The following is a 23,736-nucleotide window of genomic DNA, read 5'->3' as shown; positions in this document are numbered from 1 at the left end:
TTGGTGATTTAGAAATCCGATATTCCGATATATTGGCCGATACATATTTAAAAGAAATTACAGAAACGCGTAACAAAACATAAACAGATTTCACTAAAATAATAAAGTAATGCAGTTTAAAAATAAACTTTAATTTATTGCTTTATTGTCACAACAGAAAAGAGCATAAAAATATATAAATGTTCTGACAAATAAAATGTAGAAAAATACAAACTTAAGATATGAAACTCAAAATCCTTTGAACATAAACACAATAACCAAAAAAATCTGAGTTACAAGTATTAATAGACTTCAAGGATCCAGTCTTGTCATAAATATAACTTTGACAAGACTGGAAAAAAAATATTCTGTTAAGTTCTATAACTTCTGATGAATAAAAACAGCAAAATATAAACTATATACAGTATATGAGGTAGTGTACTGAAACAGTCAGTCCTCAATAGCTCCAGTCCAGCTGAGGCAGGTTGTAGTACAAGAAGCAAAGTTCTATTTCATTCTTACTGGTCGCCAGAGGCAGTGCTTAACACTGGATGTTATCCATCACGCATGCGCAGGTTGAGTATTTAATATCAACCAAGTCACACGTGACCCGGGATGACGTCGGGGCGCTCGCCTATATTTACATTTACATTTAGGGCATTTAGCAGACGCTTTTATCCAAAGCGACTTACAATAAGTGCATTTGTTACAATAAGTACATTTGTCATAAGAAGTGAAACAATATATCGCTGTCGGTACAGTAAAGATGTTCATAGAACCAAGTGCAAGTATTACAATCGCTAGGCTAACCCATTCCCCGTGTAAAGCAAAGATAGCAGCTACTGTAGATGCTACATAATTAAGTACCTTTATAGGTTATATAGGTACCTAAGTACCTATATAAGCCCACGTCGCTCTCCAAGAGGTCACTTGTATCTTCTCGCAGTAGCGAATACAGGTTTATAGGAGTAAAAAATAAGCTTGAATAAGAGCAATATTAGCCGGTGAATCTTTGCTGGTAGCCCTGCAACCGCATGGTTGGAGCTACGGATTTGTCCTCCAAGGCCTGCGATTAGTCATGCACGGCTATGGTATGAACACGGCATACCGGTGTTTTCGCCGGTGAGCCCGGCTCACATAACGCTATTCTAAACAGCGCAGCGTCTTCACCAGCTGTAGCGTCTGCTAAAGGTAAGTATTCTCTCGTTTTTAGGGTTAAAGTTAAGGAAGTTAAGGGGATGCTGTTTTCGGCACTGGCTTAAGCTTACGTCTTGTTTTGTTTGCCCTCGCTGCAGCTGAGTTTTCCAGTACCGGCGTTTGCTGCCTTTTGTGGCAACTTTTGTTTTCAGTTAATTAAACCTGACAAGTGTTTTCACTCAATAAAGCGTGTACTCTCTTGGTTGGAATTTAAGAGCAGAAGCTCCCCAGTACGGTTAAGGCTAGTGGGTAAATAAGAAAAATAAATTATAATTTATTTTGAAAGGATAAAAAAAAAAAAAAAAAAGTTAGGTTGAGCAGTTTGCTGCCCTTTTGTTGAAATATTACTGATGGGTGCTTTCGCTCAGAAGTAACTACTTCACACTGGAAAGAGACTATTTTGGATAGCAGGAAGAATAATTACATTAATTCCCACCATGTTAGGCTCACATGGTTGCCCCACTTGCATGGCTCCACTGCTAGCCCTAGATGGACATGATGAATGCCCCGCATGCCTCGGTGTGGTCCACCTGAGGGAGGGGCTGTCCGACGATTATTGTATGAATTGTTTCATGCCACATGGGCTGATAGTGGAAGGTGGAAGGACCTCAGGTTGAAGGTGAGCTTCCCCCGCCTGGAAGAGAACCAGTGGTACGAGTACGCTCCCGACCCAGGGCTGCCCCACCCAGGAAGAAGGCTAGGAAGGCTGACGGTTATGCTGCCAAAGTGGACAAGCTAGTGTCAGAGTTCGCTGAGATTAAGAGTTTGCCCTTTAAGCTTCAGCCAGTCAGGTTGATGTCAACCCAGGGGTCAATCCCTCAGGCTCCGGCTGAGGGTCTAGGGCAGGCTCAGAAGCTTCCCCGGCCACGGTTAAGCCAGTGGTCCGAATGGAACTGGCATGCTTAGGGTTGGATGAGGCTCCAACAGCAAGCGCTCCAGCTAGTGCATTCTTTAGGCGTGTCCCGCCACAAGACACTTTTCTGTGCCTCCCTCCCAGCCATATATTGAGGAGCTTCGCAGATGCTGGCCAGACCCCAGATCTCTATCTCATTACACCAGTGACAGCAGGGCCTTGGCTTCAATGCAGAAGGCCAGCAAGCATGGACTTGACCGAATGCTATCCGTAGAGCCGACCATTGCCTCCCTCATTGTGGCACCAGAGGAAGTGTTGAGGCTGAATGCTCGCTTTCCCAGGCCACAGTGTCACATCACTGATGACCTATTAACGAAGTGCTATGACACAGCGGCACGTATGGGCCGTATCGGGAACTCCTTGTCCCATTTGATACTGGCCCTGTCTCAGTCCTTGCAATCATCCAGTGCAGATACTTTGGTGCAGAGTCTAAGTGACACGTCTTTGCAGGCGTTTGCCTTCATGACCAGATAATGGGGACTGGGCCAGCCAGGTATGGCTGGCCCAGTCCCCATTTTCAGAGCCATGCCGGAGAACTCTCCGCACTCTCACTGTTTGGTCCAGCAGCACAACAGACCTTTGATCGTGGCATCCAGGCTAACCAGACACGGCAGCAGTTTGCTAGCCTTCCAGGAGCTAAACCCCTACCGAGACAGCAGCCTCCACAAGGTTATGGCACCAATCGTCCTCTGCCGCCAGCGCGTCCTAGTGGTTATCCCAGGACCTCACCAGCTCCTGAGCGACCCTACAATCTCCAATTCCGACGCCGGCCCCCAGTTTTCAGGGGGGATCAGACTGACAACAGTCAGCGATCCCACAATGCGACAGGCCCTCAGCCAGGAGATATCCAACCTCCTGGAGAAGAAGGCCATCAAGATCGTAGATCCTCAGACACGGCAAGGTGAGTTTTACTCAGTGTTTTTTATAATTCCAAAAAAAGAGGGTGGGTTTCGCCCTATACTGGACTTACGAGGGCTGAAAAGTTTTCTGAAAGTATTGCCCTTTCACATGCTAAAGACAGCGGAAGTGGACAGTGGCCGTCGCACGGCAAAGCTGGTTCACATCAATAGATTAAAAGGATGCATATTTTCACGTCCCGATAGCACCACATCACAGGCCATACCTGCGCTTCGCATTCGAAGGGCGGGCCTACCAGAACAGGGTCCTCCCATTTGGGTTATCACTAGCCCCACGGATCTTCACAAGGTGCATGCAGGCAGCGCTCGCAACAATGCAAGCCACCGGAATGCAAATTCTCCCTTATCTTAACGATTGGCTTATTTGCGCTCCAACCCGGGAACAGGCAGAGCAGTACACCACAGCCCTGCTAGGCCATGTGGAAAGGTTGGGTCTTACAGTCAATTATGGCAAGAGTTGTCTAATACCCAGCCAACAGGTACTGTTCCTTGGCACAAACCTGGACTCTGTCCAAATGCTTGCCTTCCCGTCCCCGCGGTGGGTAGAGGCCATATTCCAGATCCTCCTGCATTTTCGGGAGGACATTATGGTAAGGTACAGCCTTTTCCTCAGGCTGTTGGGAATGTTGACGTCAGTAACGTCAACAATGCCACTGGGCCTTCTCCACTTGCCAAGTTCCAAGTTTGGACCAATGGCCTCCACTTAGATCCGAGGTTGCAAGGATCCAGGAAAGTCAGGGTGTCCAGTCAATGCCTCCTGGCATTACAACCCTGGAGGCGCAGGGCATATCTTGCCAAAGGTGTCACACTGGTTTCGATCCCCCCACGCCACGACGTAGTGGTGACCGATGCTTTGCCCTCTGGCTGGGGGGCAGTGTGGCAGCACAGGGCGGTGAGAGGGCTCTGGGGTGCGCAGCACAGGAGGCAGCACATAAATGTGCTCGAGCTCCGTGCTATTTATTTAGCACTCTGCGAATTCCTGCCATATTTGAGGGGCAGACATGTTCTGGTACGATGCGACAACAAGTCAGCTGTCTACAATGTGAACCACCAAGGGGTCACAAGGTCGGCTCAGTCATTACAGGTTGCACAGCAACTCCTTGTATGGGCTCTCCCTTACTTTTCCAGCCTCAGGGCTATGTACCTTCCAGGGCCACAGAACACGGTGGCAGACTTTCTTTCACGCCAGAAACCTCCGTCGGGGGAGGGGCGACTCCACCCAGAGGTAGTAGAGGCAATATGGAGCAAATACGGCACAGCAGAGGTGGACCTGTTTGCTTCAGAGTCCTCAACACATTGCCCTCCCTGGTTCTCTCTGTCAGAGACGAGCCCGATGGGACAGCATGCCTTGGAACATCCATGGCCACGTCAGCTCCTTTATGCCTTCCCGCCATTTCCACTGATAGGGTTAACCCTACACAGAGTTCAGAAGGGGAACCACAGACTCCTGCTGGTTGCCCCAAACTGGCCAGGGAGACCTTGGTTTCCAGTAATGAACAGCTCTCACAGCTGGGGGGCCACATCTGGCACCCCAGACCAGAGTGCCTGCAGCTATGGGTTTGGCCCTTGAGGGGCCTGATCCACTTATAATGGCATGTGACCAGGAGGTAGTTCAAACCATCATAGACTCAAGGGCTCCCTCCACCAGGGCACTTTATGCTAACAGGTGGAAGATATTTGCGAAGTGGTGTGAGTTTTTTGCAATCTTACTGGAAAGGAAGCTATCTGCTTCCACTTTAAGGGTCTTTGTGGCTGCCATTTCATTCAGGCACATTAAGGTTGATTGCCAGACGGCGGGGTCTCATTCTTTGGTGACCCGATTTCTTAAAGGAGCCCAGCGGAGGAACCCCCCACAGGCTATCAAGGTTCCCTCATGGGACCTACCTCTGGTACTCGGAGCCCTCTGTCTCTCCCCGTTTGAGCCCCTGGATCGGGTGCCACTGAAATGTCTGTCGGCAAAGGTTGCCTTTCTTCTAGCGATCGCGTCAGGCAAGCGGGTGAGTGAGCTTCATGCGTTGTCAGTGAGTGAACAGTGTATACGCTGGAACTCAGATGGCACAGGGGTGGCGCTGTGGCCTAACCCATCTTTTTTTCCAAAGAGGCTGCCTTCAGGCCACTGTAATCAGGACATAGAGCTAGCAGCTTATGGCCCCTCACATCCACCAGATGAGGAAGCTAGTTCAGCAGAACTACTCTGCCTGGTGAGAGCCTTGAAATGTTACATACAGGAAACTGCTGGTTTTCGCCAGTCTGATGGCCTGTTGGTCTGCTACAGGGGCCTGAGGAAGGGGCAAGCGCTGTCCAGACAGAGGCTTTCCAAGTGGGTGGTGGAGGTAATTGAGGAGGCATACAAGTCAAGAGGACTGCCTTTGCCTCTTAACATCAGAGGCCATTCCACCAGGAGTGTCCCCACCTCCTGGGCAGCACTACGAGGAGTGCCTCTAAGTGAGATTTGTGCAGCAGCCTCCTGGGCTTCAGCGTGCACCTTTGGCCGATTTAACAGGGTCAATTTAGTGGCTCACCACACAGTGGCTGCAGCTGTCAGGAACCCTCAGGCTCTTCCTAAAAGGTGGGTACAGGATTCCTCGTGACTACGTTGGTAATAGTAATTCAGTGTTAAGCACTGCCTCTGGCGGTCAGTAAAAATGAAATAGAACGAGAGTTACGTATGTAATTACAGTTCTATGAATTCCGGATGACCGCCAAAGTTCTCTGTCACTCGGAATATTGCGAGAAGATTCTGAAGGGACATCTTGGAGAGTGACGTGGGCTTATATAGGCGGACGCCCCGACGTCATCCCCGGTCACGTGTGACTTTGTTGATAATAAATACTCGACCTGCGCATGCGCGATGGATAACATCCAGTGTTAAGCACTGCCTCTCTGACTCTCGTTTCTCTGCATTCTGTCCTTTCAAAGAGCTTTGCCTATCCTCTTAAATATTCCCTATGGTGCTGAACACTCTTTCGCTCGCCACAGAGGAGGGTGGACAGGAGAGGGACTGCCTTGCTAAAGCTGACAGTCTGGTGAAACAGTTGGTGTTGTGTTTCCACCAATCATATTGATTTCCTCTCTTTCTGTCAATGACAGGCTCTCTGAAGTACCATTCTAGCTCTTCGAGGATCCCCTCTGGGGATCATTGCCATCTGTCAAAATATAAAGTAAACAAGCCAGGTGAGACATACAAAATAAAAACAAAATTATTGCTGCTACAGCCACAACTATTACTGCTACTGTTATTCTTATTATTGACAGTAATAAAAATTATTATTATTATCATCATCATCATCATCATCATCATCATCATCATTTGTATTATGATTAAACATGACAAAGGTCACTCCTAATGTTTTTTTGTGTGTAATACAGGGGGGACAAACTCATTTTGGTTCAGGGGCTTTCTTTTCACAAAACATTATGAACAATCTGAATTGTATTAAGGAAAATAACTGCAATTTCAATATATTATATTAATTTCATTTACACATGTGCATTACAATATAAAGATCAGTGGATGTGGATCAACAAAGCCACAGAACATTAAGTAACATGTCCCCTGAACTGAACAAAAATATCAGGGTAACTTTCTCTTACAGTTAATAATAATTAAAACAATCTAGAAATTATTTAAAATTCAGACAGGCCTACATTTTCACATCTGTGCATCTGTGAAAATGCAAACACACTAAGTATGTTCACAGAGCAAAAGTGTCTGAAGCAGCATTTTACATAAAGTAGGTTTACTTACTGTTTAGTTTGCTGAATTTAGTTTCCTTTTTTGGAAGTAATTTGGACTAATGAATGTTATAAGTGGAATAGAGCAGCTTAACGTGTGTGTGTGAGAGAGAGATAGAGAGAGAGAGAGGGAGAGAGAGCGCGAGCGGCGAACGGCAGCAGAGCAGAGAAGTAGGTCTAACAGTAAATGTACATTGTGAGTTTCAGTTGTCGGGGAATAAAGTTTAATAAAGTATAACCCTTTGGTTTGACACCTCGAGTCTAAATGTTCACGTTACGTTTTACAATGCACGGACTGTAACTACAGATATGCTAGTTATAAATAAAGTAATTAATTAACTTACAGTGATTCATTACTTTATTCAGGCCGAATAAGTTTGTTGTGGTCCAAGCTCATTAATGTTAGCGGTCTTCCATTGATAGCCATGGCATTAGCTAGCTTTGTGGTTAGCTAGAGTCTATAAGCCATAATTTAGCAATGGTTGACGTCACATGCTGCTGCAAATGCTTGTAAAACATAGTTTTTCCAAATAATGGGCAGAGGAGAGATGATACGTCTTATTGCTGTCACGCTATTAAAGAAATACATCTTCAGTCACATTGTCAAGAGTTAAACCGACAGTCAGTCAACTATACTGTAACAACTAACGTTAGCTAAATCCATTTCACTCTCAGCTAACACGTAACAGCAGCAAAACTGGACATGGTAGTCATGAATTTTGTCATGCTTTTTGGTTAGAGAACTGATGGGGATGTTGTTTTAATTGTTATTCAAAAAATATATGTCTCATCACAGTGGACAACTTACCATGAATACACTTCACCGATGACTCTGGCTGGATCAGCAGGTTGTAGGGTTTGTGGCTTTAGAGCGCCCTCTGGTGGACAAACTATGCAACGCGTACGTTTAACATTCATTAATCCGCCATTATAAATGCCTATACCGATAGTTTGGAAAATGCCTAATATCGGCCTATAATATCGGCCCGCCGATAAATTTGTCGGGCTCTAATTGTTACAACACTATCACAAACACACACACAAAATATGCAAAATGTTTTTTCAAGCAGTACTTTGGTCACTAAAATTGTGAATAATGTGTCATGTCATGTTGTTTATATTACACAGATAACCTAACCATGTTTAGTCACTTTGCTCTAGAATGGAGAGTCTCCTGTAGTGAATCAAAGGTTGTGTTTTTTGGCACAGAATGAAGGGAAAGATCCAGCTGAGGCTGAGATGAGGTTGCTGCAGGTGCATTATCAGACGAGGAGTTATTGTACGGTGATTCCCTAATTTGCTGCATGGTGGATACTAGCAGCACAGAAATACACAGCGCTGCTCTCCACGCTGATGTTCTGTATCGTTAATCTGGCAGTTTGGTCTTGTTTAGCGCTCCCTCTCATTTCAACATCCTTTCCCTTTTTCGGGATATGCAATAGTCAAGTGTATGTGACCTAGTAACTCCAGCTGTTTATTCTTGCTTTGTTGCTTGTACCAAAAGATTTTGTTGTTTTCCTTGATGCTGTGGGAGCAGTTAAACTTGACCATTATTCGTCACTTGATGGCCACAACCATCTCAGGCGGAGTTTGGTGAACCTGGTCACTAAGAGATGCACCTACAGAGAAAATAAGAACAAAAGAGGTCAAAATTTAAACGTGTAGTCTGGAACCAGTCAGTAGTATTAAGATGTGGAAGATCGGCTTTAGTCATGGTAAACTATTCAGAAATGTGACATCGTAGAATGTCAAACAATGAAGCTAAATAAGATTACATTTAAGGAAAGTACCTGAGAGGACCGTAAATGTAATTATTAGAGCGAGGAATGTGATTGTCAACATATTTGTCTTTGTCATCAGTCGATGCTAGCTAGCTCGGTAGTCATGTTAAAAACACACCTCTATTGAGTACATTTTCTACGTGCAATAACCTATCAACATATATTCTTTTGTAGTGTCTCTTATTTCAATCTCACAATCATATCGGAACTAGTGTTGACTCGTTCGCGAACTAATCAGTTCGAATGAACGAATCGTTAAGACGAACGAACTGAACATGTACCTCTCTCTCGTTCGCCTCGTTTGTCTCGTTCGCCTCGTTCGTTCTCAGAGTCGACTCCTCCCAGACCCACTAGTCGCTGAATCGCTGACAGTTCGTTCACTCACTGTGTGAGTGGTGAGGAGGGACCGACTGAGAGACGTCACGACTCACGAGAGCCAGCCAATCGTATGCTGTTCTAGGACTGAGTCTAGGACGCTCTCGTTGAATTTTAGTCAATGAGACATCCAATAATCAACTACACCCCCCATCCCGCTGCGTTTGGTTAAAGTTGTAATATTGACGTATGAGAATGAGAACGAGGGAGGCGCTGAGTCTGAGCCGTTCATTCCATGGTTCTACCGGAAACTCGACTGAACCGGAAACTCGACTGAACGAACTAACTAACTAACGAACGAGGGGCTGAGTCTGACTGACTCAGAGAACCGTGTATGATTCGATTCACCGCTACCGGAAACTCGACTGAACGAACGAATGAACGATTCGCGAACAACTCCTCTTGGCGAACTGAATGACGCGAACTGGTTCGCGGAAACGAATCAATAAATCCAGCTCTAATCGGAACCACAAATGTGGGAGGAGCCAATTTGAGTAACTGTTAAGAAGAAAGGAGGTAACACAGAACTGATGGTGGTCACATTTTTTGTTAAACATTACTTTTCTGTCGGGGTATTACCTTGGGATTGTTATGGTTAGTTTGGTTTTTAACTTGGGTGTGTATCTGTTTGTGTATATATTCTGTATTATTAAAGGTACCTTTAGGTGTAAATCTTTTGGTGCATATATTTTGTATTAGTTTGGTTTGTATCTTACCTGTTATTTTAGATACCACTAATTATTTGGTTTTGGCCGAACTTTTACCTGAAGATATTCATGTGACTCATCTGATTAGTTTGTTGTTAAATTGATCAGACTCATCGGATGCCTTGGTTTTACCCTTAAAATTCTTCTGCCTCCTCAGATTAATCATTTCGGTTTTACAAAGGTCCCTACATTTTCATCAAATTGTTCATCTGTTTCAATTTCTTCCCCTTCATTTATATTAATGAAACCATTGAAAGAAATACAATTAATAGTTGAATACATAAAAACAAAATACATTTTGCATAATAATAATTATATAATAAAAAATAATCAAATACTGTATATATGTTTATTTTGGTTTGCTTTGATTATCCCAGTTCTTTTCACTGGTTGTACACATTGTTAAAATAATCAGACTCGTCAGATTCATTCCTCTGTACATTTACTGGATTCATCAGTTTGATCTTATTGGATTTACAGGTTCCATGGGTCCACTTTATTGTTTTTTTATTACTCTAACTTAATGGAATACATTTTTACAAAAACACAGGAAGCATAACCAGGCAATGTAAATCAACCATAACATTTGTAAAATGATAATTACATGATAACATGATAATTAAATGAATACATAAACAACAACCACTGCATTTTACATAATAAATAAGCTTTTGGGATTTAGGGTTATGGTTTATAGTTAGTTTATAGAAACAGATAATAATCATGTGGATGTTGAGATTTTAATCTGTTACCATAATCAGTAACATTAATTAGTAAATGTTATCCATTCATCTTTGTATTTTCCATCAAACCCATTCTTACAAAACATTGTCAGGTGATTCATTCATATATGAAATAGGAATATGAAATATCAAACATCTCAGGTTGACGCAATTTAATCAGTAGCACTTAAGAATAAGGTACATTAATTAGCCAAGTATTTACATTAGTCAATTCAGTAATAAGTATTCACTAAGAGTTTATTTACATTAACTATTGGTCTAGTAATTATTTACTAATGGTGTTGAGGTTAACTCAAGTATTAATGAATAAATCATTGAATTGGTTAAGGAGTGAAACCCTATCTCTTATTCTAACCCTAACCCCTATGCTAACACTATATAATAATGCTTATTACTGAATTAACCAATGTTAATTAATGGTTAAATAATGTACCCTTATTGTACAGTGTTACCCATAAATCATATAAATATGTCTTGATAACGAAGCATATAAAAAGCACGACAACACTGCCACCTAATTGAGAGTAATAAGGCTACAGGAGATCGATTGGGTGAGTGAGTGGGTGAGAGGAGAGATATGTAGGCAATGAGGTAGAGTATCACACACACACTCTAATTACGCTAGCCTATTCAAGGGAAGGAATGTCCCTATTACTTTCCCTGAAGCTGTCTCAGAACAGCCCTGTCATGTGACTTGAGGGACATTATCTAGAACAAAAAATGGCCTCGCACCCTAGCGCAGTAGAGTACAAGTCCTACTGAGAAACAGGTTCTTTCTAGGGCTGTTACCATTTATTCGATATTCGAGTATGCATTCGAATTTGACGTGAAATCGTTTTTCAAAGTGGCATGTTATGTAGCCCATTTTTTACAGTCATGACAATAATTGAGACCAGTGGTTCTCAATTATTTTCTGTCATTCCCCCCTAGGAGACAGAATTTTTTTCGCGCCCCCCGTGAATTGAAATACTATTGAGAACCTGCTAATATTTATTTATTTATCTGTAAAAAAAAACACTGTATGAGTTGCTGGCACCAGCATTCTGCATACGATCACCTTATTATCAAAATAGATTAATTAAATTAGCTGAGATAACATCTGCAACAACTTAAAATATTTTCCAAGTTTAGTTTATTAACTCAATTTGTAACATTTAAACAAGACTGCTAAATCTGTGTGAATCTCAAAAAGATTAACTAGAAAGAAACAAGAACAAATGATTCAGTGGGGTTTGCATTTAATTCAAAATATTTTTAAACAGTAAACATTGGTCACTTGTCAGCTTCATCAGCTTATTCCCTTTCAAAAATATATATACTGTATGTGTTCATCTTTCAAGCATGAATAAAGACACCAAGTCCCTCTGTCATGACTTTGTAAGATGAAAATTCTTCTAAAACTTTTGACCCTTGGTATTGTTTATTTAAAATTCAAATAAAATAAAATAAGTAACTTATTAAAAATAATAATAATAATAAAATAAGACACTAAAGTTACGGCCACACTGAACGCGTTACGCACGTAGGATTACGCGCGTAAGGCGCCTAACCTGGCGCTTGATCATTGTGTTTCACAAAAATGGTTCAACGCGCCTACGAAGCTAGATGAGCCCGCCCAAAACTTTTCCCCGGCTACTTTTCTTTTATGCCCCTAAACCAATGGTTCCCTATGCAAAAATGCAGATTTTCTACGCCTCTGACTCGCGTAATGCGTTCAGTGTGGCCATACCTTAAGTCCCCTCTGCCGCTCGTGCCCCCCCTGAATGGGGGGCGCGCCCCACCATTTGAGAACCGCTGGATTAGACCATTTGGTTTTTATTTAAATGTTTGCCATCTCATCTTAGTAGTGGGTGCGCAAATACCTGTGTGTGTGCCAGGCACGTCTGTGTGCTCCGAACGTGTGTTCTCCACCGCTGGTAAATTGCGAATAAAAATAAAGCCGCACTTAGTCCAGATCAAGTTGATAGACTGGTGTTTCAAGCAAACAACCTTAAGAAATGAATTTCTTGCAGATAGGCCATAGACTGCTGTCTCCTGTTTAAGTTGTCGCGTCATTGTTTGCGCTGTGCATGCATACTGGCACTTGACATTGATTAAGTTGATAAACTGTTTCAAACAAAGATTTTTTTTCAGACAGGATAAGTCCTGAATCTTGAATCTCCATTACGTGTTTTTTTTTGTTGTTGTAGATATCCGAATATATTCGAATACATGCTTGATATTCGATATCCGTTGGAGCTTGATTTCTCCAAAGTGACAGACCTAATTCTTTCACATTAACTATTTAATGTTTTTATTCTTTAATTAAAATTATTTATTTTATTTTGAAATAACCCACACCTGTACAATTATCAATAATAATCTATTTTTAACCATTACTCGTAAAACTTAGCGACTGACTATTTTTCTATTTTTATAGGCAACCAAACGCCAAACGAAAAGTTCTAAAACCCCAGGATGTTAACCTATGCATAACCTATTAAAAAATGCATGGTAAAGAGTAAATACACTGAAATCTTTTTGGTTTTAGTTGAAGTGTAGCAAACTTTTAAAGGTTATTCTAAGGTATTCAAGTTGAACTCTTAACCCTTAGGTACTTTGTGTGGATATTTAAGGCAGTTGAGGTAATAAAATCAAGGGTGTTCCTTGAACGGCAAAAACTCAGGTTCATCAGGCGGGCATCTTGGTTCTAAACGCTAGCTGTAGTTTAGAATCAAAATGGCTGCTACAGGTGAATATGGCCCATTGGGTCACAATAAGTCCTCATCTGCTACAAGAAATGTCTGTGTTTCTGGGTTGATATCTCAGATTAATTCCTATAAGGCGTTATAGTTTATGAAGCTTTTTTTGAGACAGATTGCAGTGATTTACAGCTAGAGGATTTAAAAACTGGGTATCTATTTCATGAGGTTTGTGTACACAGTTAGAAAACCAGTCAAGTTTCGAAGGTACTTAATTGTTACTAAAGCTAGTCTTATCCTGGCATAAAATCAATCCGCATGCAATGAGGATAAAAAAGAGAGCAAAAAAAACATCCCTGACGAAGAGCAGCATTTTAAAGTAGAGGTGCATATAAAATTATGGATTCCAGTCTCCATTTCAAATGCTAATTAGACTAACTCCTTCAGTGTCCAATATTACATCTCTTAACACGTAACAACACGTAACTAGACAACACGTTACTAAGTTAGCAGAGATAAGGTCTGAGACCAAAGAATACATTACAGTTCCCTGGGTCATTTAAAAGTGTTGAAGTGACTCTTGTTCTGCATGAGAATTCCCTCTGCCCCGCGGAACTCCTCAGCGATGTCGTCAAAGCTGCGGCCCCTGGTCTCCGGCATCCGGAACCAGGTAACGCAGAGGGAAACTAGAGCTATGGCCATGAAGAGCAGGTAGACGTAGCTGCCCAACACATCCTGAGGAGGAGAGCAGATAGAGCATAGCGGATGGTGCAGTATCTAGCGAAGAGGCTAGCACAGCAGCGTGTAGCATAGCATCTGGCAAAGCTTCAACAGTTTGCAGAGGTTTATATGTCACTAGGTCAAGTTAAGGATTGTTGTTACAGACAGATAAATATTGGAAATACATTAAGAATAAGAAAAAGAAATGACAGAAGGAAAGATAAATGAAAAAAGAGGGAGTGCAAGGAAGATGACTGGAGAGGCATTACTCACCAGTAACGGGGGGTAGATGAGAGCGAGAAGGAACTTCCCTCCCCAGTTTAACATACTGGTAAAAGCCATGGCGATAGGTCGGGCCTGCTGGTCAAACAGCTCGGCGGCGATGAACCAGGAGATGGGCCCGGGACCCAGCTCGTAGGCAGCGACCAGACAGAACACCGCAACTACCTGCAGGAACTTAAGTTGTGGCACCAGGGTCTGCAAGAGGAGAAGAAGAAGATTGTACTCCAAACGCCCTACAGAGGTTTGCTTCGCAAAAGCAGGGATGAAACTTTCAACAAGTTCCTGGTTGGCTGGTTAGCTAAAGCTGCTAGCTCACTAATTAAGGAGGGCTGCACGACTTTTAGGGACCACAGGTTCCATGTTTTTCCTGCTCTCCTCTTACCCACCTTCAACCCGCCCACTTTCGTCGCTCTCTGCGCTGACAGAATATATGACATATGTTGATAATATATGTAATTAACTATAATTATAAATATCTAAATGATACCTTGAACATATGAGGTAAAGGGGATCTCTTACCTGTAGGCCGTCCACGATGGTCAGGAGCAGGTTGCACACTAAGATGATTAGGAAACCCGTTAGCAGCAGCTTCCTCCGCCCAGCCTTCTCCATCAGGAAGAACTGACCAGGGACAACCACACCTTACATAAGGGGTTCCCAAACCATTCCGTGGTTCCCTGCTCGGTCCCTAACCACTGCCTTCCTGCCTTGCCTTTAGGGTGAATTCCAGATAGCCAAGTCAAGTGTGGTGAAATGTTGCAATACTGTATGTGTGCCTGTGAACCCTTTTGAGTGGCAAACTGTCTCAAAACCCAAACCCAGAGGGAGGAAACCTTGAAGGAAAATACAGAAGAGGGTTCCCTTCATCCAGGGATGTTAAGGAGTGATATAGGTGCTAAATGGGCAGACATGTAAAATCCTGCTAGGCCCTGGAACTGGTTACTTAGTAGTTTTTAACTCCTGAAAAACAGCAGGTACTCACTGCCACCACAGAGAAGGTCAGGTTCGCAGCGCCCACACCCAGCGTCAGGTATTTGGCTTCACTGAAGGCATCCTCAAACATCTTGGTGGAGTAATTGATCATCTACAAGTAGAACAAAATATGTTTTTTTTAAGTGGGGTAAGATGGCCTTCATCCTTGTTTGTTTTGAACCCAACAAAAACTAGGCTTCGTTTTACCACACATTTGAGGAGGGTATGGACAGAGATGAGTGCTTAGCTTCGGCATGAAGTGAATGGATATTCAGTGTAAAAATCCCATAGCCGTGTGGAATCTTCTTCTGTATATCCAACACATGCAGACCTACTTAGGGATGAGGCAGAGGTGTCGAAGGATGGAGGGCGTAGTGGAGGGATTGAGGAGTGGTAGAGGGAAGGGTGAAGGAGAGATGGAGGTAAGGGTGGAAGAACAGGGTAGTGGTTACCTAACGAGGCAGCTGGATTCACCAGATCTTGATCACGCGAGAATCCAACTTGCCAGGGTTCTGGTTATGCGCATGTGTCCGAACCAATAGTAGTTCGAACCAATCAGCGTCCTAACAAAGAACTACGTGATCGACGGATGGAGGACTTACGGCGTTGAAGCCTGACAGCTGGCTGCCCAGGGCAATCATCACCACCAGGAGGATAGGCTGCTGGTAGGAGGCCTTGGTGAAGAACTGCTGGATGCTTATGCTGGCCTTTGTGTCGGTTTCCCTCTCCTTCATCTCCTCCAGCTCCTCCCGCACCATGTCCGGGTTGCCCCTCAGTCTCAACAGGGCTGGGGGGCATTAGAAATATTAATACATTTAAGGGCGTTTTGATACAATGCATCTTACAGTTAAATATAAAAGCGAGTCCAGAGGAAAGCACACCCTTTGTTTACTAATGACACACAGGCTAGAGCAGTGAAGAACAACTGCTCTAAAGTTTGGCCTGGACATGACCACAGAGCCAGCCTAGTAGCAAGAAGGTCCTGGGTTCTTCTATGCTGGGACCTTTCTGCGTGGACTTTGTACGGCGAGAGGGGACAGTAACAGATATATTAGTGCCCCACCCACCGACCCCACCCAGCAGACTCCACACACCGGACTCAGCCTTGGCCTCCTGGCCCCGCGTGAGCAGCAGGTAGCGGGGGCTCTCGGGACAGAAGGGCAGCAGCAGGTACTGCAGCAGGGCTGGGATCAGGGACAGGCACAGCATCAGGTCCCATTGGTCCCAGGTGCCCAGGGCTGTCTCTAGACCCACCACCTGGAGCAGAACCAGACAACACAACACACACACGCAGTGACCGCCGCATCAGCACACTAGCATTCACATGCATCATGACTTATTATATTTTGTGGCCTTTTGGCTCTATATGGTTAAAACAAATTTACATTGGTGTGTTTCACTTTAAATCACTTCAGAATATATATATTTTTTCTCATTCAATTTTATCTTGTATATTTTTATAAATGTCACTGAAATCTCATTTTCTAAATCATCATGTTCTATGTACTGCAATCTGATTTCCAAAACCATTATAGATTTTCCTCTACTACCAATACCATCACCACTTCAACTCCCACAACTACTATACCACTATAACTACTACAACTACCATACCATTCAAATTATTACTACCACTACCACTAAATGCAAGTGAGGTGCCACCTCTGGCTCAGTGACCGTGGCCATGGAAAACACAAGTGGCTTTTGGTCGACAAACGCTGTGAACGGGCAGGCCTCCAGCAGGAAACCGAAATAGCGTACAGCAAGGTAGAGTCCGAAGAGCTTGCTGTGAAAAGCACTATAATTACTATGACTATTATTATACTCCTCTGGGCGGAGCTGCCTGCTGAAGAATCAGAGCAATTGCCAGACACACCAACAGTGTCATCCGATGCCATCCGTTGGTCTTGTGAGCGATGGGCGCTTAGAGGAATGGATGGGCGAGCATGGTCGCGTTCGCCAGGCCGCCTTTCATGTCTGAGAACACCTTAATAATCTCTTCCGACCAGGCTACAGCATCTTGCGCCGTCATTGGTAATGTTATGTTCAAAGAGAATTCAAATAGGATCCGTAGGTGCGACAGGTGCTCTGTCCTGGACACGATGAGGATGTGTCCAGTTAGACGAGAGGTGAGGTCCCTCGGAACAGAATCAATCAGACGCTGGAATGCAGCGTTTTTTAGGCCAAAGGGCATAGGCAGGATCTCAAATAGCCTGAATGGCATAATTACTTCGGTTTCAGGGATATTGTCTGGACGAGTCGGTACTTTGTGATAGCCCTGGAACAGATCCAGCTTGGAGGAAACCACTTGTCCAATGGTGGTCTGGGGTGGTGGAGTCATTAAGAAGGTGGTATTCTCTACACAGCCAATAGCCGCCTTCCGTCTTAAGAACCACGTGAATGGGAGAAGCTCAAAGGCTGTTTGACCGGCAGATGATGCCCAGGTGTTCCATTCTCCTGAACTGGCATCGGTCCAGTTCTCCATTGATTTAGATGGCTTTGGCTCACCAATTCCTGGCAGTGACAGCAGCTGACGGGCACATTTGGATTCAGCCAAACCTCTCCAGGATGCAAGTTTTCAATGTCCCATATTTGTTATCCTCGCGGGGGATCCTCCAAAAAACGTGTGATCCAAACCGCGGTGGATCTGCCCAGCGCAGTGATGACGTAGTATAATGTTGTAATCCATTTGGATGGTACGCTGATACGTGCAAGTTTTAAGTTGCAAATCTCCCAGCTTTCTTGCGGCATTTCACTGAGGCACGCCCCATTTTGGTCATAGTATCTCGTCGCTTTGAAAGTAGAGCGAGTTCAGTGAGGCCGAACTTGCTACTCGTCCACAAAAATGGCGGCGCCCATAAAGAGATTTATTTTCATTGTATTTGTCTCACGTTGGTCATTTTAATGTAGATTTTAAATGCTTTTACACACTTGATTACATTGATACTTTATGCTGGTCACCAATTTATGCATTGCACGGTCTTGCTGTGTGTGCAATACAATGTAAAGTTGTGTTGTTTGTTTATGAGCTGGTTTGCTAAAGAGGCTAATGTAGCTATCTATAACAATGACTAGTCAATGAGAAACGAGAAATATACTACGACCAAATGGGGACTTGTCTCCGCAAATGCCAGAAGAAAGCTGGGAGATTTGCAACTTACGACTTGCACTTACCAACGTACCTTCCAAATGGATTACAGTATTACTTTGTGTCGTCTGTGAGGATTTTGCCAGTGTGAACTCAAACCAAGCGGTGGAATGCTGCTCCCACCTTGACGTTAGGAGCCTCCATGGCAAAAGAAAAACTACCACAGAAGATCATTTCTAATATACTAATACTTCACCATTATAACTACTACTTTTATACTACTACTACTAGAACTACCAGTTCTACTACTACGACTTCCACCATAACAACCACTACCACAAACCATGCAAAGTTAATGTCCTCACCATCCCAATGAGGATTCCTAAGGTGTAGGCCACCTGGTTGAGGGTGGCAAAGGCTCCTCTCAGGTTGGTGGGGGACACCTCCTGGACATACAGGGGGTTCATGCTCATGACCAGCCCACTGAACACTCCGAACACCAGCCGGCCCACGATGAGCACCTCGAAGGACTTTGCCAACTTGGACAAGGACATCAACACCGCCCCAACCACAGACAGCCCATTCGCTATGAGGATGGAGTTACGCCTGTTGGAGGGAAGGGAGAGAGGGGAGGGGAGGAGAATAATAGTACAGTATGATGAAGTAGAGTAGTAGTGTAGAGGATAGGATAGCCCGTAAGAAAGGATTTGATTAGATTAGAATATATTTGAGTGGAATAGTGTACCACATCATTCATGTGACCCTAGGGCAGGCATGCGGGTAGGTGACAGTCATCAGGTGTATCCCTGGAGGTGTGCGAGCGCCGTTACCTGCCAAAAGAGTCTACCATGTATTTGAAACCCAGCACCCCAAGCAGAGCACCGAAGTCCTTGATGCTGACAGACACCGACCACAGTAATGTCAGTTTCTGGTCAGGCATCGACACGTTGTACCTGGCCCTCCACGTGCTGTTGAAGAACTCCTGGATGACCTGCATATCACATGGGACGGATCACATGATTCCTCTTCTGACCAATAGCATTGCAGTGCAAATCAACCATAATTCAGTTTTGCTTGTTATTTTTGACGTGGTACAGGGTGGCGGCAATAGCGACCACGTCACAAATAATTTATATTTACTGCAATGTTATTGGTCAAAAGAGGAATCCCTCTTTTGACATCCCTGATTTGTCCCTCTTTGGACAAATCACAGTGGTGCGGATCAGCAGCCATAGGGACCATAAATAATATTATTGATTAAGTCCTTATTTACAGACTTCCTCAGTCTTGGAAGAGGTATAATCGAGTTGTGTAGAAAGCAACTGCACTTTTTGTGTTGGAAAATACAGTACTCTGATACTGTGTGAGAGTAGCAGTAGACTGTCAAGGTTATTCAGTGGGTGATGAAGATGTTAAGATCACATCCATGTCCATGAGTCTCAGAATGCCCCTAACACACACAGACACTGAATAATGCACAGGAGTATACACAAACACAGAGAGACGGAGGACTATATATCCACACACACGGACACGGAAGACTATATATCCACACACGAATACGCTTACACAAACACAGTCACATTCACACATACACTTGCTCCCATGCTCACGCACAGAGTAAGACACACACAAACTCAAACACATTCACAAACGTGGACAAAATGAAGACACTCCCCCCAATAAGCCTCCCTAAGGTCCTCACCATGGCAGGGGCGTTGACGTTGCCGGTGTGGTAGCCAATCTGCAGTGAGCCCAGTACAGCAGACAGGATTGACCCCAGGAGGGCAGCCGGCAGAACATGCTACACACACATGCACACACACGCACATGATCACACCACTGGGGTCAAAGGTCATCTTGGGATCAAGTACGCAGAGCAAAAATTTAATTTGGTACAAATTTGTGTGCCCATTCAAATGTAATTTCAGTTTAATCATATATAATTATCATAGTAATCCAGCTTATGATGGAGGAATTTATTGATTTATGTTTATGCTCAATGATTACAAATGATGTACTGTAGCAGTATGCCAACCATGAATGGTAGCATACTATGGAAAATAGGTTATACTATCTGCTGTTATCTAACTGTCAGACTACCATAAGATAACAGCATTAAGTTGTTTTCTTGTAAAAATGGAGAGACAAACCACCACTGATGCCATTGCTTGTGGATGAGATGGGGTATTGCGTCTGCAAAATAAAGGTTAACTTAATGTCTTAAATTCATCTAGTTTACAGCAAAAGTAAATTTAAAGCAATAAATGAGGCAAGACCGGTAGCATATCTTGTTCAAATAAATATCAAGAAAAAATTAGAATTATAACAATGAGTCAATATATATTTATCTTGTGCTAATTGTTTCATTTTTCACTTTGAAATCGTAACAAGAAGTATATATATAAATATGTACAGTATATACTACAATTCCACTATTTATACACAAAAAAAACATTTAATAAGCATACACACTACATATCTATATCCATAAATGAACAAAATAATAACTATAGCTATTATGTATATGTACAGCAATATACATATATTGATACATATGTAGATGAATGTGTGTGTATAGGTATAGATCCTTCCTAGGGGTTCCTATATGTAACCCCTAGGGGTTACATATGGTCACACAGCAACCATAGATATATGTAAAGCTATTTATGTCTATGTATAGATATATACTGTATTGATATATTTCCTCACCCTTTGAGTCTTTTCCATGCAGAGAATAGGACGTCCAAATCTTAGCGCTGGAACCAAGTGCAGGAGGGAGGTAATAGAGGAGACACGCACACACACATTGGCACAAACTCAACAACCACAAGCATGCACGTGAGACAAAATTCACAAGCACACCACTGGTGCTGGACATAACGAACACACACACACAACTTGACAGAAATTATGTGGTCACACTCAGATGGTGAATTTGGGGCAGGCGTGATAAAATGGCTGCCGTGGACCAACACTGGACGAGATCTCCCCAAGACACACCTGTGTGTCAGGTGTACACACCTGTAGAACTCCGATCTGAACCTGTTTAGAGCACAGTGGTCCTCAGGTAATCAAACAGGAGCTGCCGTATTAGTATGAACACCTATATATTTATTTGATTTATATTTAAAGGTACACACAAGCTTCAAATAATGACATGGGAGATGGCCTTAAGTAATCTATGGCCCCTTTCCCGCTCAGCCTGTCTCTCCCTTTCTGCCTTGCTCCATATTCTCTCCCTCTCTGGCTATCCCTCCCCCTTTTTTTCTCGACCTCTCTCTGTGGCTCACCCTGTTTCTCCCATTCTCTCCCTCTCTCCTGTCTTCTCACTAATTACATCCTTCCTTCTTCTCTTTCGCTCAATCTCTTTCTCCCTCTGTTTCTCTCTCTCCGACCCTCTCCCTCTCTCCCTAGAAGGTGTCCCACCCTAGCTTCTAGTAAACTGACATGTGTTGCCACCATATATTACTTTTGTAGGATTCTTTTTTATTTGTTACCAAAGGAAATGCCCTACAGGAACTCAAAGTTGTTACTGTTTCATCAGTACAAGCTAAACTAATAATCTCTGCTCATAATTAAGGTCGAACCCACATCCCATAATGTCCCAGGATGAACAATACATATGTTATACAGAGACATATTTAGCACAAACGATTATCACTAGGGAACTTTTTTAGGTTTTCATTGTTTTAAGGTGAATCTGAATAAAGATAACATTCATTCGGATGTCATTATCACTATATTTACACAGTTGCTAATGTATTTGTTCACCAAGACTACCAAATTACCAGGAATATATCCCATTTCCATCCTAGCATTTAGCTTACCTTGCATAGCATTCACGATTACATAAAATCAGGCTCCAACATTTACTTTTAGAATCGAATGGCCAAGCAATTGTTTGAATATGTAACGCTGAATTTGTTTTACCTGTGAAATGGTCAAATGTATCCGTCATCGACTGGTGGCAGGTGTTAATTCAGGAGCCTGCCAACAATGTCCCTTGCTGTGTCTCCTTGGTCCATAGTCTTTGTGACAATTGAATCTTGTAATACGGCAAAACTAGTATGAATGAAGGTTTATGATATTTCAGGAGAACGAAAGTGTTTCCATCTAGATAAATGCTGATGAGCTTGGCTCAAAGAGTCACAAACAGTAGTTTGACTGGTTTATTTTACAAAAATTAAGGTGTTTGTTCTATTTGGGCAAATACGAAAATTCCGTGAGTAAATATAATTTGATAAAGAAAATCTGCAGGCGTTTGCAAGGGGAAAACACTGGACCAAATCAAACATCTTCAGGCACTTCCACCTGTCTGAGACCAAAGGACACAGGGTTTTATCAATGACTTTTAACTGTGAGGTTTTTTGGATTGTGAGGTGGTTTTTCTCTACTCGTCTGGTTTATATATTCTCTCAGGGGTACCAAGCAGAAGGAGTATAGTGTAAGGAATGCTAGACTAAATGGTCTATCCCTGGGTCGATCCCTAATGTAGTCCCCTCTAGTGAGTCAGTGGGTTTAGTCAGTGTGCCAGTGAGGTCATTCAGTGACTGAGTGAGTATTAAGAGAGTGAGGGTCAGTATTGAATGAGGTGAGAAGAGTGAGAGTGTTGGCAGGATTGAAAGGGTTTTTCCTCTGGGCCTGAGACCACAGGAACAGGGTTTTTCAAAATTAGATAAGACTATACGTTTATTGTCGTGGTGGTCTCTTATTTAAATAACATGAATGTACAAAGAGGGAGAGGGGTCTGGGTTACTTGTTTCTACTCAGCAAACCTGAGGTTGTACAGCATCAAAATGTTTTACTTGTTGATTGGCAAGTTTAATTGAATGCTCACAATATATGAATCACTGATCCCCAATGACACCTTAGCCCTAGTACGCATATGGAACCTGGGTCAAAATGCAAATGACTTAAGTCTCCCTTACATGCACATTTTTAATGCAATTCTATACCTGATGCTTCACTAGAAGGGAACATACTGTAATGACATGCGTGAATATTTTACCTTCTTAATGAAGTCCTGGAGCCTGATGGATTGGTAGATCAGGAACCTCAAGGAGTAGAATCAAATCATTCTGGAGAGGATCTGGGAGTAGACCGAACGTATAATATTGCCTGGTAATAGATGGAAGGTTTTACCTAAGGTTATCCTAGTGCAGTTGTTCTCAAATTGAGGTACGCATACCTCTAGGGGTACTTTTGGAGTACTGCAGGGGGTACTCAGAAAAAAGATTGCTCAGGCCCACGTTTCTTACTAAAATGTGAGTATTTGCACCCTTTTAATGTTCATGTTTACAGTGCCATATAGAATAGAACGCTTATACATTATTTATGTTCATTTAATTTTTTTTCTCCCAAAAACATTTTCTAGGGTTTTCCAGCTGAACCATCAACCCTTGGTTACTTTGTGTGGATATGTAAAGTGGTTGAGGTAATCAAATCAAGGGTGTGCCTTGAACGGCAATATCTCCTGATTCACCTAGTGGCCATCTTGGTTCTAAACAAAAAACGGATGCCTATAGAGCAAATCAATTCCATGAGGTTTCCAGTGGGATTTGACAAGTGTACACAATTAGAAAATAGGTCAAGTTTCTCAGGCAGATAATTATTACTAAATATTGTGTTACCCCTGCATAATCA

General features: G+C 43.0%; 1 protein-coding gene across 1 annotated transcript; it reads right to left on the bottom strand.

Moving 5' to 3' along the window:
* Positions 1-13,583: 13,583 nt before the first annotated feature.
* On the bottom strand, positions 13,584-20,820 carry LOC307086887 (solute carrier family 2, facilitated glucose transporter member 1-like; the record flags this gene model as incomplete). Its single annotated transcript, XM_079752234.1, has 10 exons — positions 13,584-13,763; positions 14,022-14,225; positions 14,550-14,651; positions 15,013-15,114; positions 15,605-15,789; positions 16,097-16,259; positions 18,456-18,696; positions 18,921-19,081; positions 19,796-19,894; positions 20,803-20,820. The coding sequence occupies 10 exons, from the start codon at positions 20,818-20,820 to the stop codon at positions 13,584-13,586; spliced, it is 1,455 nt and encodes a 484-aa protein (XP_079608360.1).
* Between the last annotated feature and the right edge of the window lie 2,916 nt (positions 20,821-23,736).

Source organism: Pollachius pollachius, assembly GCF_949987615.1.
Source record: "Pollachius pollachius genome assembly, chromosome: 15".
Classification (NCBI taxonomy): domain Eukaryota; kingdom Metazoa; phylum Chordata; class Actinopteri; order Gadiformes; family Gadidae; genus Pollachius; species Pollachius pollachius.
Note: the sequence above shows the minus strand (reverse complement) of the source record. Positions and strands in the feature narration are given on the sequence as shown.